Below are 15,965 nucleotides of genomic sequence, written 5' to 3' on the forward strand. Positions count from 1 at the left end.
TTACCCTTATCGTTAATCATCAGAGTTTCTGCACCAGCAAAGCTGCTCTTTGCAGGCATAGCAAATTAGGAGATATTTTATGTTGTCAGCTTCTCCTGCTGGCAAGATTTAAGTTGACAAGAAAGCTTACTGGCAGTTCTGGCTTATGACTCACTGAACCTTTACATTGTTAAACTGTGAATGTTGTTTATGTACAATTCTCATTTACATCCTTGTCCAGATGTAAGGCACTGACACACAAGAGGAATGCTCATTCAAGGATTTTAATGGCATTGTTCTGTCTCACCAGGGGAACTTCTAGATGGACAAAGAGGACTAGTCCCTTCAAATTTTGTGGATTTTGTTCAAGACAATGAGACCCGGCTATCAAGCACATTAAGCAGCGAACAAGATCAGAATTTTATCAACCATTCAGGTCCTACTTTGGAAGGAGATCTCTTGGAGATAAGCCCACCAACTCACATAGACTCTAGTGTAATCAGCAATGGTGCAGGGACTCTGGATGTGAACATTGATGAAATTGGAGAAGACATTGTGCCTTATCCTAGAAAAATCACCCTTATTAAACAACTAGCCAAAAGTGTCATTGTGGGCTGGGAGCCACCAGTAGTGCCACCCAGATGGGGAACCATTAGTAGCTACAATGTTCTGGTTGACAAAGAAGTCCGGATGAACGTAGCCTTGGGAAGCAGAACAAAAGCTCTTATAGAAAAGCTGAACATTTCTGCCTGTACCTACAGAATATCAATCCAGAGCATCACAAACAAGGGTAACTCAGATGAACTGCAGTGCACTTTGTTAGTTGGAAAGGATGTCATAGTAGCCCCCTCTAATCTTAAAGTAGATAACATCACCCAGATTTCTGCTGAGCTGTCCTGGCTCCCTACAAATAGTAATTACAGTCATGTGATCTTTCTTAACGAAGAAGAATTTGACGTTGTCAAGGCTGCTAGCTACAAGTACCATTTTTTTAATTTGAAGCCCAATATGGCCTACAAGGTGAAAGTCATGGCAAAGCCCCATCAGATGCCCTGGCAGCTTCCCCTGGAACAACGAGAAAAAAAGGAAGCCTTTGTGGAATTTTCTACATTGCCAGCAGGTTTGATCTTTTTCTTCCTACCCAAAAAACTCTCCAGTTGACTTTCTCTGAAAATTCTAGATAAATTAATCTAACCTTCAGTTAGATGCTGTAATCCATGCCACATTCATGAGGAGGCAGGGGATTATTAAATTGCTTTATGATACATAAAATTAAATCCTGTCCTGTGTTACACTCTTCTTGGTTCCTGGGTAAGGACTGAAGCATTTTTTTGAAATTAATCAGGGAAAGGCATTCTTACCATCATCACAGATCACATACTATGGGTTTTATCATGTTAATCTCTATTTGTATTAATTTTTTTCAGTTATTATACTGCTATTATATTATTTTCTGGTCTCTTCCTTGGCTTGCCTGATTTCTATGTAAAGAGGCATGCAGGACAATGATACTGGCTGAATAGAGGGAGTTAAGCTGACATTTCTACAGCTTTTACTGCTGTTGATTTATCATTTCAGTAAAAATGCCCCCAGCTCCAGCATTTACTATTTGTCTTAAATGATTTCAATGGGGTAAAGTGGTTGTGTCATTATAGAATCTGAAAGGAGGGGAGGGCGTCTTAAACTTTGTGGATCTTCTGTGGGAGTCAGGAGATAATGCCTGATGATGGCTTGATTTTACTGGGTATGTTGACCTCTTTGTTACTTGGGAAAGGCCTTATGAATGAGTTTTTTTCAGGTCAAACTTAACATGCTGTATCTCCCTCTAGTTGCTGAAGTATGCTAAAGCAATAAATAAGCTGCTTTTTGTTGAATTAAAATGCAGCAACTGTTTAGTCTGGGGAGAATGGAAGGAAGGTGACTTCTCCTGTAGGAGCAGATTAATGTCACTGTCATACAGAAGAGACTGGACTAGATGAGATGCATTCTTTATTGTAAACTGAGGAGCTTTGCTGAATTGGGAGCTCTGGCTGTCAATAGGATAGAACTACAGGGGTAAAAATAGGGAAGCTGAAATTCAATCCTAAATCAAAATCTCTGTCTTGGCCAAGAACAGTATTAGACCCTTTGCATATTTTGGCCTTGTAAGTTAAAAATACATTACAGGAGCAAGAGATGGCATAAGCTTAAAATTTATCTTGTGCCTCTAGTGTCCTAAATATGACCACAATTTTATTTCCATGCCCAGGAGCAGATGAAATTCAGCTGATGGCAAACTACTGAAATGTATTGATGGTTTGCCAGTGTATCTGGAGGCTGAGGCTTGTGTGATATCTACACTTGTACTATGATCTTTTTGGTAGTAATGAGTACACATTGTAAAAAACAAAAAATTGCTTTTTTGGTATATAAACAGAAATTGGTTGTGCTTGGTTCATTGGCAAAAGCAAATTCACAACAAACACGGTTTGTATCCTCCCAGCTATTACCCAGATTCCTACAGCTGAACCCTGCTTCTGAAATGTTTTAGCATGAAACACTTCTCAGAGTCTGGCTGTTAACCCAACAGAATGCCTGAAATATTAATGAACCCATAATCTCTGTGGTATTCTGTCCAAAGCAGACTTATTTATAGTTGTGTAATACTGTATAATAATTAAGAATGTTCTTGGTTTACTATTACACTGACATACTGTAAATGCCTTAAAAGGTTAGTAGGTGAATTTTTTTTTCTTTAGTGCAGAGACTTTAAACCAGCATGCTGATGATTGAAAAAGTTGAAGTCTTTGCTCACAGTCCATCTTAGTGTCCATGTGCTTCTGGCCCACAAATCGTGACTGGGAGACACTGATAGTCCAGGGAGGCAGAATTTTAAAGTGATTTCTGAGTGTGTAGTGTGCATTCAGTGCAGAGATAGATACTAAAAAGTCATTTGCTGTCACCTGCATCAGTTTTACACTAAGTGCCACTCCTGGGCCTTTTTCTCCGTACATTTTTCTGTTAATGTCTTCTGCATTTGAAGTAGATATTAACTACGCAGCCTGGAAGGATAAAAATCGGTCAAGAGTAAGTTGCAAGTACAGATCACCTTCCAAAGAAATAGAGTTTAGTTACTGGCTATAAGCTGGGGGTCAGTTTTTGCACAGCTCCAGGATGTGCTTAGTGTCTGCTTCTGGTTTTACATAATAACTGCAATAAGAATATTTTATCATCTTTAAAAATGCTTTGAGACCTGTGGTTTGCAATTTGCAAGAATATCATTGCTGATGTCAGTGCTTCTGATCTAAGGCTCAACAATAACCAGGTTTGTCTTTCTTAGGTCCTCCAGCTCCACCTCAAGATGTTACTGTACGGGCTGGGTCCAGCCCAGCAACCATACAGGTGTCCTGGAAACCACCAACTCTGACAGCAACAGGGACCTCCCACGGTGCCAATGTCACAGGCTATGGTGTTTATGCAAGAGGTCAAAGGGTGAGTTTCCTTTCAGCCTTAGAGTGACCACCTACAGTAGGTGACTTCCAACTGACAGGGAAAGTCAAGAATATACTTGTGACACCACTTGAAGGTTTTCTCAGCTTTCAGTAGGACCTACTCCTTTGTTTGTGCATAATGTGCTCATTAGCTTCCTTTCTATAAGCACTTAAGCTTTTGGACAAATGGATTGAAAGGATTAGAGACAACTGATTCTAATTGGGGTGGGGCTCTATCATGGGCTCCTGCAGCTAACTCTGTGTTGGCCATAATTCACTCTATGTCATTACTTTGAAGGCGGTCCTTTGTTGGGGTTGAGGGGAGGGAAACAGATGTCTTCATGCTAATAAGTTGCTTGTTTGTGTACTCAGGTGGCAGAGGTGATTTTTCCAACAGCAGAGAACACACTGGTGGAGCTAATGAGGCTGAGGAGTTTGGAAGCCAAGGAAGTCACAGTTCGAACACTCTCTGCACAAGGGGAATCAGTGGACTCTTCTGTTGCTGCCATTCCATCTGACCTACTGGTGCCTCCAACCCCTCACCCCAGAACTATTCCCAAATCTAAGCCATTAGCAAGTGCCGGAGCCCCAGAAACCAAAGAGGAACATTTAGGTCCACATTTAAAAATGGATGAGTCATGGGAGCAGACTCGTCAGGCATCTCCTGTCCATGGACACATGCTTGAGCCACCTGCCCCTAATTTCCACGGCCAGCTTCAGGGGAGGAGGTCTCCATCACCTAACAGAATACTCCCTCAGCCTCAAGGCACACCTGTCCCACACACTGTTGCAAAAGCCATGGCAAGAGAAGCTGCACAACGAGTTGCAGAGAGCCATAGGGTAAAGGCAAACTTTTTCTTATGGCTTTTTTTGGACTGGCTTTGTTCATTGTGGCACTTCTCATCAAAGAATTTTCCCATCATATGCTTTAGGGAGCAGCTTAACCCTTCCTTAACCCTGAAGACCTATAGTTTGAGAAGACCCATGCTGTCATGGAACCACAGACAATTTTAGATAATTGCTCTTCCAGAGTGCCTCTTTCTCAGTATTACACCTTCATAGATGTTTACAAAAGCTTCAACAAAGCAGTCATGTGAAAGCTTTTCATTACAGCCCCTTTTGTAACTGCTAAACATCACTTCCCAAAGGATACTCCTTGGATATAAGGCCATTATGACCTGTGGCTGCTGTAGTGACTCAGATGTTTCCTAGTTAATTAAAATCCTGTATTTGAGGCTCTTGGGTCAGCACAGGTGATGTGTGCTCTGGTTTTCCTACCCAACCATACAAGATTTAAATATCTCCAGTGCCCTGGGCAATTATTTTCTCATCACAAGCTGCTCACAATTCTTTATTACTTGTTTCAAGCTCCAATGCCACTTTTTTCATACATTCTCTTGGTCATTCTTCTGTCAGTTGTTAGCTGTTACATCCATTCTTTTATCTCCCATTGTATTTCAAAAATAACTCCATTAGTTTTGACAGTTCACACGTCTCAACAGCCCCAGTTTAATGACTGTCCATGTTTTGGGACAATATTGAGCCAGTGGGTGACGATGCAGCTTTTGGAAAGCTGAATAAGTCTGGATTGATAAGGTGTGGTTAAATACACATGCATGAGTGTATTTCTTCTTTATAAATAAAGCAAGTTAGAATAAGTATAATAGAGGGAGAAAAGGCACTGTGAGATATAATTTGATTAAAAACCATATAGAGAAAGAGAACTGAAATACTTTTTCTGGTTTTGAAAATTGCTAATACAACATATGATCTGAACCATGATTAATTACATTAATTTTACTGAAGCTTGAAATGTTTAATTTAAGGATCTGGACAGAAGTTTACAGATGGATTCACTCTAAATTGAATCAAATTCTGCCAATGATATTTATCACGTTTAGTGCCCAGTAGTAGCAATTCTCTCACTGTGGTAAGATGAGTCTTCTTGTGCTTCATCCAGCCTGTTACATGTCTGGTTACTGTCATGAGTGAGCAGCAGGATTCAGAAGCTGAGGGTAAGGGTCACCTCAGAGCAGAGGGAGAGCATTAAGTCCCATTCTATAGCTTTTTTTTTTTTTACTGAGGTAAAAATGCTGCAGTGGCCAAGTCTTCTGCTAACCCTCTGCCAAGGGGAAAACATTGTCTTTAAGAGCCTCTGACTGTAGATACTGAGAATTTTGCCCAAAGTGGTACTGGTAAGAAAGCTAACATGATGTTGATAGACACATAAAAGCATAGATTTGTTTATGAGCAAAAGTAATATGACAAGCAAAAAACTCTTGAAAACCCCTGAAAGGTTAAAGCCAGGGGATACCAACATTGCTTTAACCCATGTGTATATTTAAATGTTATGTTCTTGAATCCTCATGTCTTACATTTTCCATTTCTACCACTGGTTGCAGGAACAAGTCTGGTTCACAATTTTCCATTTTTTGTTGCTTTGCTAGATGGAGAGGAGGAGTGTTTTTAGTGAGAGGAGTAATGCAGCCCAGTATGCTAATTCAGATGATGAGGAAGATGGCTATGATTCTCCTAATGTCAAAAGAAGGGGGGCTTCAGTTGATGATTTCCTGAAAGGGTCAGAACTTGGAAAGCAAGTAAGTAACCTGATCTAGCTGTTGATTTGCACTGTAAATAGATAAGAAAGACAAGGGAAGTAAATATTGGAGACAGACCTGAGATTCAGAGACTACCTGGGACATTCATAGGAAAGGCAGAGCTAGAAAAGATGTGAAATGATAGCCAGAAGTGGATCAAATACATGGTCACAGAGGTTTCACTGGAAATCAGAATGTTTAAATGTACCATGTGTGCATGCTGCATTACATACTGAGTCAATTGACTGCAAGCAGAATTGCATCCTTATTGCTTATATAATAACTCCTACTTACATTTTATGTGTCAGTTATTGTAGTGCTTGAATTAGAACATTTATTTTTAATATTAAGTGGTTGTTTAACAAGGTATTCCTGTTATTAGAATTAGAATGGATAAGGCTTGAAGACAGTTTGCTAGGTCTCTCTAGTCTGATTCCCCAGTCAGTCACAGATTTACTCCACCCATATTGGCCTTTCATACAAGTCATGGTGCACATAGTTGGGCAAGTTTTGTAGCACTGTGCCAGTGCAATCCCCAAGTCTATTTGACTACAACTCAGAGCAGGAGTGAGTTTCTCTGAAAAATAGGACCAAGATCCTGCTGGAACAAAACTGATAGAATAATACAATTTAGCAGAGCCAGAAAGTTCAGATGTGAAAAAATGAAGCATTAGGATACAGCTTGATCTTTTAACTTCAAAAAGAATCCAAAAATATTGTGAAATGGCAGTGGCTTTTTTCTAAGATGATCCTAATATAATGCATCTGAAGGATCTGAAAACGTTTATGGGCTTAGCACTAAGAATTACTTCTACAGGCTTCACCCTACACTCTTTGTAGGTACAGAACAAAGAATTAAAAGAGAAAAAATTCTCTCCTGTACTTGGAGGGCAAATCCATCTTCACTCTGGAGAAAGTGCTTATTGTACACATTTTCTTCTCATTGCTGGGATTGTTTGATACCAATGTGTTACACAGCAATGGTAAACGATGTGGTTCCACAGAAATTATTTCTTCATTAGAGTTGCTGGAGAAAGGAATGCAGTAGTTTCTAGCATTCTAGAATATTTCATCCTTCAAATATTCTACTGAAATCTAATAGTCAGATGACTTTACTTGAAAATCTGTCCTTGGAAATAAATGACTTTGGGTTTTGATATGATTTGTTAGATATAATGTTTAGCAGAGGCCATTCCTATTTATCATTAGCAATTCAGCATTAGCAATAAAACTGGAAATTTATAGCAACTTTAGCCAGTCTATTTCTACAATGTTTAGGAAAATGAAAGTTTCAAATGTCATGAGCTAACTATACAATACAATAACATCCTACAAGAGTTAAATGCTGATCACTTAAATTACAATGTGATGTAACAACCAGCTGTGAAGAACAGATGATATGTGAATTATCTTAGGGCTTTTACAATTTGGTCAGCAAGTCCACTGATGCATGAAGGACCTCTTTAAATCAAGGGAATTTTATCAAGACTAAAACTAGATTTGGTGCTGTGAATGCAAACCTTTTTCACCTATAGGATTAGAATTGAGATTCACTAAATGGGAACATAAATGGGCAAAAAAAAATATACATGATCTTTTACTAGAACGGAGCAGCAAGCTGCATAATGTGGTTTATATGTAGTTACTAGGGTGATTATCAAACCTAGGAAATGCTTTGGTACTCACTGTTATACAAGGAATTTCAGCTTTACAGTCAGCAAAGATTTTTTTTCTCTCATCCTGTCAATCAGCCTCACTATTGCCATGGTGAAGAGTACCACACAGAGAGCAGCAGAGGTTCTGACTTGTCTGATATTATGGAAGAGGATGAGGAGGAGCTGTACTCTGAAATGCAGCTGGAGGATGGAGGAAGGCGAAGAGTCAGTGTGACTTCACACAATGCACTTAAGGTAAATGTTCCTGCAGAGAAACCTCTGAGGTACCTCATATTTTGATTCTCCAAAGCATTTCTTTTAGTCAATTATGGATCTTGCAGATCATTCATATTCACACAGTCCTACAGGCCTATAACTGGGGTGAACACTGAGTTCAAGGCCTCTTCTACGTTTTTTGTTTGGCTGAGTTTTTTGGGGATTTTTGCATTACTTGACAGCTAATTTTTAACTGAGTGTATTCCTCTGTGTCATTGTTGAAGTTGCAGTTTCTGTTCTAAATCTGGGGACCTTTCCCATGTCTATAAGACAATATACTGCATGTGGTACCCAGACCATGAGTTATTTCTGAACAAGGAGATTTATGTAAATAAACATACATAGAGAAAAAAAGAGCTTCAGTATTTCATGTCTGAGAAATTTGTCTGTGTTTTCAGTGCTAGTTCCATCTCTTCCACAGGCTTTAAAGTGTGCTTGTATGAAAGGGAATTGGGTCAGCTTTGTTTGATAAATGCATTATCAGAAATTCTCATGCTCTGATTATTAAGGAATCCTCAGAGACATTAAGAAAAGCCTACCAGAAATATTGCCTTAGCAGAGGAATATTCATCATGAAAGACAATTTAGTATAACAATTAAAGCATATGTTGAAAATGGAACCCACCCAATACAGGATGTATATTTTCCATAGTGTATTTGTATGTGTAAATTGTGTTTGCTGTTTATATGTATAGCAATTACATCAAATTGTGTTTTCTTACAAAGCTGGATAACTTGAATGATAACAAAACCCACAGGTTGATTATTTTTTTCCCAATATGCTGTTATTTGACTAAAAAACTACTGTTTTCTCATGCATACAAGAATTTGGACCATTCTTGTAACTGTATTCATGTACTTTAAATTAAGTCCTTTTATTCTGATACTATCTGGAATGAGACAGGTACTTTTGAAAATGAAACAATAATGAGTGTCCCTGTTACTCTGCTGCCATAAAGGTTGAAACCTTCTGCATGCTGCTTCTGTCCCTTTCCTCTGGCAAAAAGTGACCTATCCCTAGATTGTATTCTTTATGCATCAGAAAGTATATTTATTTCTTGCTTTCAAATTAGTATTCCCAATGTTAATATTTAAAAGGAAAGGTCCAGACCCTTAATCAGGGCAGTAATCATTTTAGACCTGTCAGGGTCTGCAGGCACTTGCTGTAGCAGTGTGTATGAAGGGTATGGCTGGCTGGTTCTGCAGCAGTGGAACTCAGTACATGAGTATTTCCTGTGGAAGGACTCATGGATGTCTGACTCTCATCTGGAAGATGTGTCCCACCATGCTGATAAATTCTCTGATACAAAACACAGGTGCTTGATAATTTCCTCCTTTTCACTAGATGCAATTTTACTTCTCAGCATCATTAATTAGGAAAAAAATAAAATTACGGGATTTTCCTCAATGTAATGAATTCCTTCTCCTTTTGCATCTGAAAATATGCCAGCCATGCCCTTGCAGCTGTCATTGAGTTTTCTCTCCTGAGCTAACAGATGTCCCCAATAACAAGAAAACATTTTGCATGCAAATATATATTTGCTTTACTAGGAGACTGCTTTTCCCTCTGATGGTTCCCTAAACCAAAGGCTGATACAGGTGATCCAGGACAGATTCAACTCACTTACCTGATCCAAGCATTCTAAACTGCTGGATATTTGAGCTCTGATCAAAGCTATCCTTGTTCATATTAATTGACTTTTGTCCACTTTTATGGCAGTTTATCTCAAAATTTTCACAAGTTTGATACACATTTTGAAAATAAATGAAATTAGGTGAAACAAATTTAGCAATAGAGTAACATTTAAAGTTTCGAATGCCTGAAAGGAGAAGACATCCAAAGGCCAGTTAAGTTTAACAATCTCAGAGAGAGAGAGAGAGAAAGAGAAACTGATGAAGTCTCCAAGATGATTTATAGGTGCTGTTGTGTCCAGAGACCTGCTTCACCTAGGCACTGAGTAAATTACAATGATCTCCATGATGTGGAATTTATAAACCATGTCAATCAAAACCAACACCTCCTGCATCACTGTTCTTGTCTCTTCTCAGAGTCCAACAAAAATACTGCATAGAATTCTTCTATCACACCAACCTCTGTTTGGTGTAAATGTAATAGAAAAATTGCAAAATGTCTCTCATGTTCAGGATGCATATTGTCTCCAGGCTGGGATAGTTTTTACTGACATCTGCTATAAACAGAGACTTTCACTTCTCTGATAGCTGATTTTCAAATATCAGTTTTATCAAGCTAAGGTACAAGATTCTGATGGAAGTTTTGATGACAGCGCAGACCAAGTGACATCAGAGAGCAGCCTGCTCCTCAGGGTTCTTTTTGTGGAAGCTAAGCTTCAAAAATAGTGCAGTTTTTTTGCAGTTTTACAAAGGGAACTAGATCTCCTTTAATGGAGTTCTGGCAAGAGATGTAGGACTATTTGCTACTCTATAGGATGTTTTAACAGATGCAAAGTGAGAAAGCTTGCTAGAACAGACTTTTCATTCTCAGATATGGGCTCTGGTTACAAATAAAAATTAAATAGCTATTTGGCTTGGGGCAAGGAAAATACTAAGCATTAGTGCTGTGTTTCAATGCCATTCTCATTCACCATGCTGGAACCTGTATGCAGCTTTTATTGCTTTGTTTTAGATGCATGGATTTATTCTTGTTAATAGCATCATTCAGTTGTTTGTACTGACCTCTCACATTGTATCCAACACCCAGCAACTTCTTAATCATTTGTTTGTTTTTCACAGATTCTCATTCAAAGCATGACATCCTTTTCACTAAATAAGCTGCATGTCTTACGTTTGCCATTGCTCTAAAACTAATTCTGTCTTTATTTTTCTTTTCTTCTCCCTTCCCCCCCATTTTATTTTTGTCACACACTATTTTTTTCCTGTCTGGTTTTTAACATTATATAATCTTAAGGAGTACGATAAGAATAAGACCACTGAAGCCTCTTTTTTGGAACAGCCTGACTTTTCACAGCAGATGCATCACAGTAAAAAGCTTTTCAGTATTCCAGAAGTAGCTGAAGAGGATGGTGAATACTCTGAACTGCTGTACAAGCAGGGTTTAGGTATGCCCTATAAAAAGAATCCCACAATAGCTAGAGACTCTAGACAACCTAGGCCCTACAATCAAGACCAGCAGCACAACATCTGGTACCCAGCCAAGCACAGAATTTCAGGCATGGAGGATTTTGCTGCAGAAGACAAAGGATGTAAATATAGCCGGTCCTTATCCAGGAGCCCAGACAGTGGACTGGACTGTGGAAGTGAAGAAGAGGAATCCCGGTTTAATTTCAGATACACCTATGATTCAGTCTCTGCCAACCTTGCACCCAGCTGTTGTGCAGAGACCACTACCTGTTCCTGCAGGAAAAGCATGAGGCCATTGCTTGCTCGCAGGAAAACTTTAACCAGACAAAGCAGCATCGAAGAAGATTTTGGTGACCTGGGTCCTTCCTATGTAGAACCCAGGAGTGAACAGGTCAAGCCCAGTTACGAGAAAAAGTATGAGACTCAGAAATGTAATAGAACAGATAATTTCCTTAATGAAGATGTTCAGGGAGGCTGGAAGACCGACTTAAAAATGGCTGACACTAGGGCAGCTGGTCTACTTGCAAAGCCATCCCACAGAGATGCAGAAGACTCTCTGGTGTGTGAAATAAATCTTCCTTCTACCATCTGCTTGCCAAATCAGTCTATTTTCTCTCTTTTGTTCATTTTTTTCCCTTTCTTTTCTCAATTTTTAGAGTTCATCCTTTGGACTTATCAGCTACCTTTTTTCCCCCCTTTTTTTTCCCCGCCCTGTTCATTTCTGTTTATTATTCTGCATTTTCCTTTACAGTCCTCTTTTGTGTCATGCTGAAATCAGTTTGATTTGCTTTACAATGATTTTCCCATGGAACAAATTACAGTAATGGCTGCTTTTATTAAAGGACAACTGAATCTAAATTTTAATTAAGGGTTAGCTGAACTATAATTTTTCCAAAAGATTGTTTTTCTTGATTTTGCCCATCTAAATGTTGCTTTTAAAAAAAGCTGCATTTTGACCGAAAAAGTATTTCATCAGTTTTTTTGTCAGTTCATTGTGTTTTGGTTTTTTTTTAACGTCGAGGAATTCATTTCATCACGTTCTTTTTATTCACCTCATTCCCAGAATTTTCAGGATATGGTCTTCATCATGAAACATCTCTGGACAAGAATCAAGATTCTCCCCTAGTGACAGTGACCCAGATTTATGGAGTCATGGGTTTCATCATATTTCCATTCTGTGCTCTGCACTGTCACTACTTTGCCTTCCTTTTTAGACCATCTCTTCTTGCCTTTGAAGTTGCAGACTGCATCTCTGCATGAGAATGCAGGCAAACAGCTTCTTCCAAAGGGAGAGGCCAGGGCCATTCAGTGTATCTTTCATGGATGCCTCTGTGTGATCTTGCTTATTTGCATTTCTGTCCATTAATCTATAGCAGTCTCTCCATGCTTTGACAGATGCATCCATAGGCTTCCCTGCTTCCTAAAGACCAAAGAAGTTCTTTACCCTTTCTGTCTGAAACAATCCAGAGTGGAAAACCTCAAATCTAGTCTGTTTCATCTGAGAGTAGGAAACAGCTGCCTGCTCTTCTAGCCTAGCAGTTTATGCTGAAATGATCCTTTAAAATTTCTCCCATTAAAATTGGTGCCCAAGCTGTATTAACTTCCATGGCTTCATGATAAACTCTGGAGAGCATTAGCATAGTACCATTTAGTTATTAGAACAGCAACATTTTCTGCAAGGACAGGGAACAGAGAGAGACAGCTGTGATGAGATGAAGTGTATCCACATTCCCTTCTCAGTGTTTCAATAACCTTTGAAAGGCTTTAACACCTGAAAGCCATTAGAGAAAACTGTGTGCTCTAAGACAGATCTTTGTTCACATGCTGCAAACTGGACAAAGCTATCTAGTTGCATAGAAAAAGGTTTGCCTTCTCAGTGCAGTCCAATCTCCACAGCTCTCATGACTGGTTGTACTACTCCTCAGGGGATTATAACATCATCTTAGCAGCAACAACAAAGGCAAAAGAATATTTCAAAAAATTATTCTTTTCTTTCCTTTTCGTTCTGATGTGTGACTGCTGGTTACAAAACTCTGCCATAAATCAGGGAACCATATTTTCTTTTGCAGGTTTGCCAAGGCAACAGCATTTACTTTTCAGCTAACCTTTCAGTTAAAAACTAAGTTTAGTTGCCTTTAGAGCTTACGCTGCCAAATGTGATTGACCTGATTAATGTCCAACCATGTAATTATAATATTGCCATGCCTGTAACTTACAAACCTGTTTTTTTCTGTTGTTCTTTTTAGCTTTTAGGTAATCCATCATCTGCAGGACGGCCTGAAAGGGCGGAGCATGCAGGGCGAAGGTCCTCTCATGGCAGTGCAGTGCCACAAAGGTCTCGACCAATGTTGGTCCCTTCCATTGGTTAGTTGGACAGATTGGTGCATTTCTGTTCTTTGCAGCCTCACAGTTGGAAAAAGGTGGTCCTAAAAAAAAAGAAACAGACACTTGTCTTGAGCAATGGCTACTCCTAGCTTAAATGGGATGAAGTGGAACTAAAATGAAATGGAATCTGAAAATGAGGGTACTGGGGTTAAGCCTAAATACTGTTGGATTTTAAGAAAAAATTATAATGCAGGCAGGCTGCTATATATGATCAGTAAAATAAATGTACCCGTTCAGCCATCCATTCAACCATCCATCTTCCCATTCATCAACCATCATTTTGCATTGACTTTCCATTTTCTTGACTACTTTTTGGAATTTAGCAGGAAAAATGGAAGCTGTTAAATGTAACAAGTTAGTAAATATATGCAAGTTCTACTATATTTGATAATTCTTACAGAATCATCTTTATTCTCATTTACTTATGATTTAACCTACATGCTGGTGTATACCAGAAAATCCAAAAAGTAGTGCAGAAAAGATAATGGAATCAGGACATTATGGACAAATACCTATCTGTTAAAACCTGCACTTTATTCTGACAAGTAAGAAACATTCACACTGAAAATCAGGAAACACATGAAAAATGAAAGCAGAAAGAGCTCTGTGAACTATTAGCAAAACTTCACTCCATGAAGATGTAAAGTTGGTCTCGTTCCTGTCCCCAGCATGGACATTTTATCTGTTGATCCTGTAGGCAACATCAGGAGGAAAAAGAGGCAGTGTCAGGCAATGCTCATCTCACATTTATGTGAATGAGATGTCACAAATGAGGATTATGAGAAGGAAGAAGGCTGATAAGGAGTGCTTTAATTATTAAATATCTTTCCCTTTTCATAAAATCAAACTGCAGTGCCAGTACTATAGAATAAAAGAAAAATCTCCCTAGTGGGTACAATTATTTTGTTTTCTGCTAGATGGTTGTAATTATTGAAACTACAGAACAGAAAGCCCACAGCATCTTCAGTGTAGTATGGCTGTTCAGAGGCTGATTCTTGTCCCCAACCCTGGTGTAAGCCAGGACAATCTCCACAAGTGTCGCTGGGATGAAAATGATAGAGGGAAGAATCAGCTACAGGTTGGCTCTTGTTCTTCTCTTGACAAGTTATTGTTAGATTAAACAACTTTTGGATGATGGTGTGAAGACAGGTAGATTTTCATGTTTGGTTGGGGTTTGGTTTTTTTTTTTGGTGTTTTTTTTTCAAATTTCTTGGGAAAAAAATTATTCCTTTACACATATGCCTGGAACTTTCAGTGAGTTATTCAGCTGAAGTGTCACTTTAGTGATGGAAAGTTCTTAAGGCAGATGTGGAAACAGATTAGTGGGAAAGATCTTCAAAATTGTAATGTTATTAAGATTCCAATGTTAAAACTTTCTTCATAATGTTCCATAATTTAAATTCTTTGAGGTATTTTCTCCATTAATCTCTAAATACTTTGAATCAGTATCTTCTTCCAGGCAGGATTTTAGTAAATGAATTAACTTTTGTTTTAGGTTGATACTTTTGAAGGTGAAACACAGTTTACAGTGCTCTTGACCTTGCAGGTCTGGCAGGTAGGAATGTTTAAACATCATAATGAAAGATGATTCCTATCCAAAAATATAACAAATAATATTTATGCTGAATTTAAAAAACCACAAAATTCAGGTGCATAAAAAAAAAAGAAAAAAAAGGAATACATATTTATGCCATTCCCCCGTTGAAGAAGGATTTCTAGAGGCTGATACACCTGGCAAAGCTTCTGCATTGTTTAGCCTTCCTACAACATGCAAGTCAGAGAAAAGGTAGGCACAGCCTGCCTGCAGGAGCCTCCACAAAGGCAACTCTCCAGCATGTTTTAATAGATCATTCCCTTTTTCTCCATAGAAATTACAATGGACAGTAACAGTGAAGGCGGTCGGTCTCGGTCAGGTAGTGAGGGAAATATTTCACCTGTAAAAGAAGAAGCTTATTATCCCAGCATTGGACACAAGAAATGGGCTCAGCAGCGTGCCATGGCCTCTGACTATAGACACGGTATGCCCAACATTCCTCATCCTTTGTGACACACACCTTGTAGAGCTGCGTGTTAACAAGTGTGGTTTCTGTATGACAACGTTGCATGCAATGCAGAATGCCAGGGCAGCTCACTCCTCAGTCCTGTCTGCTCTCAGGTAAGTTTCTCCAGCTCAGCTGGAGGGGACAAACAGCCCTTAGTCCTCTGTCCTGACACTGCTGTGCAGCCACCTTTCCATACTTGACTGAGTCTGAGCACACTGCCTTGCATGAACCTCTGCAAAGCTCTGCTGCTACTAATGCCAGTCAGTAGTTACTGTACACACCTCAACAACCATCCATCAAAATGACATTTCCACTTGGTTCATATACATACATATATATATATATATATAGACTGGAGAGGGACAAAGAGTAGCTGGTGTATCAAACAGGGAAGCAGCTGCCAAACATTCTGATTTAGTGCTTGGGCTAAATGAAGATTTGGGGTCTTTTCAATGACCACAC

At 39.0% G+C, this 15,965-nt stretch overlaps 1 protein-coding gene across 2 annotated transcripts in view; it reads left to right on the top strand.

The window, feature by feature from the left end:
- The window catches only part of RIMBP2 (RIMS binding protein 2), a 117,898-nt gene that overhangs the window by 90,996 nt on the left and 10,937 nt on the right, over positions 1 to 15,965 (top strand). The window contains exons 15-22 of one of the 2 annotated variants that reach the window (XM_030460645.1): positions 290 to 1,099; positions 3,299 to 3,450; positions 3,822 to 4,289; positions 5,897 to 6,046; positions 7,798 to 7,956; positions 10,904 to 11,635; positions 13,323 to 13,440; positions 15,330 to 15,479. In XM_030460645.1, coding sequence (XP_030316505.1) covers positions 290 to 1,099; positions 3,299 to 3,450; positions 3,822 to 4,289; positions 5,897 to 6,046; positions 7,798 to 7,956; positions 10,904 to 11,635; positions 13,323 to 13,440; positions 15,330 to 15,479 — 2,739 coding nt within the window. The remainder of the gene's footprint in view (positions 1 to 289; positions 1,100 to 3,298; positions 3,451 to 3,821; positions 4,290 to 5,896; positions 6,047 to 7,797; positions 7,957 to 10,903; positions 11,636 to 13,322; positions 13,441 to 15,329; positions 15,480 to 15,965) is intronic. The other variant, XM_030460644.1, reaches the window with a different exon arrangement.

The sequence above is a fragment of the Calypte anna genome, chromosome 15 (genome assembly GCF_003957555.1).
Source record: "Calypte anna isolate BGI_N300 chromosome 15, bCalAnn1_v1.p, whole genome shotgun sequence".
Taxonomy (NCBI): domain Eukaryota; kingdom Metazoa; phylum Chordata; class Aves; order Apodiformes; family Trochilidae; genus Calypte; species Calypte anna.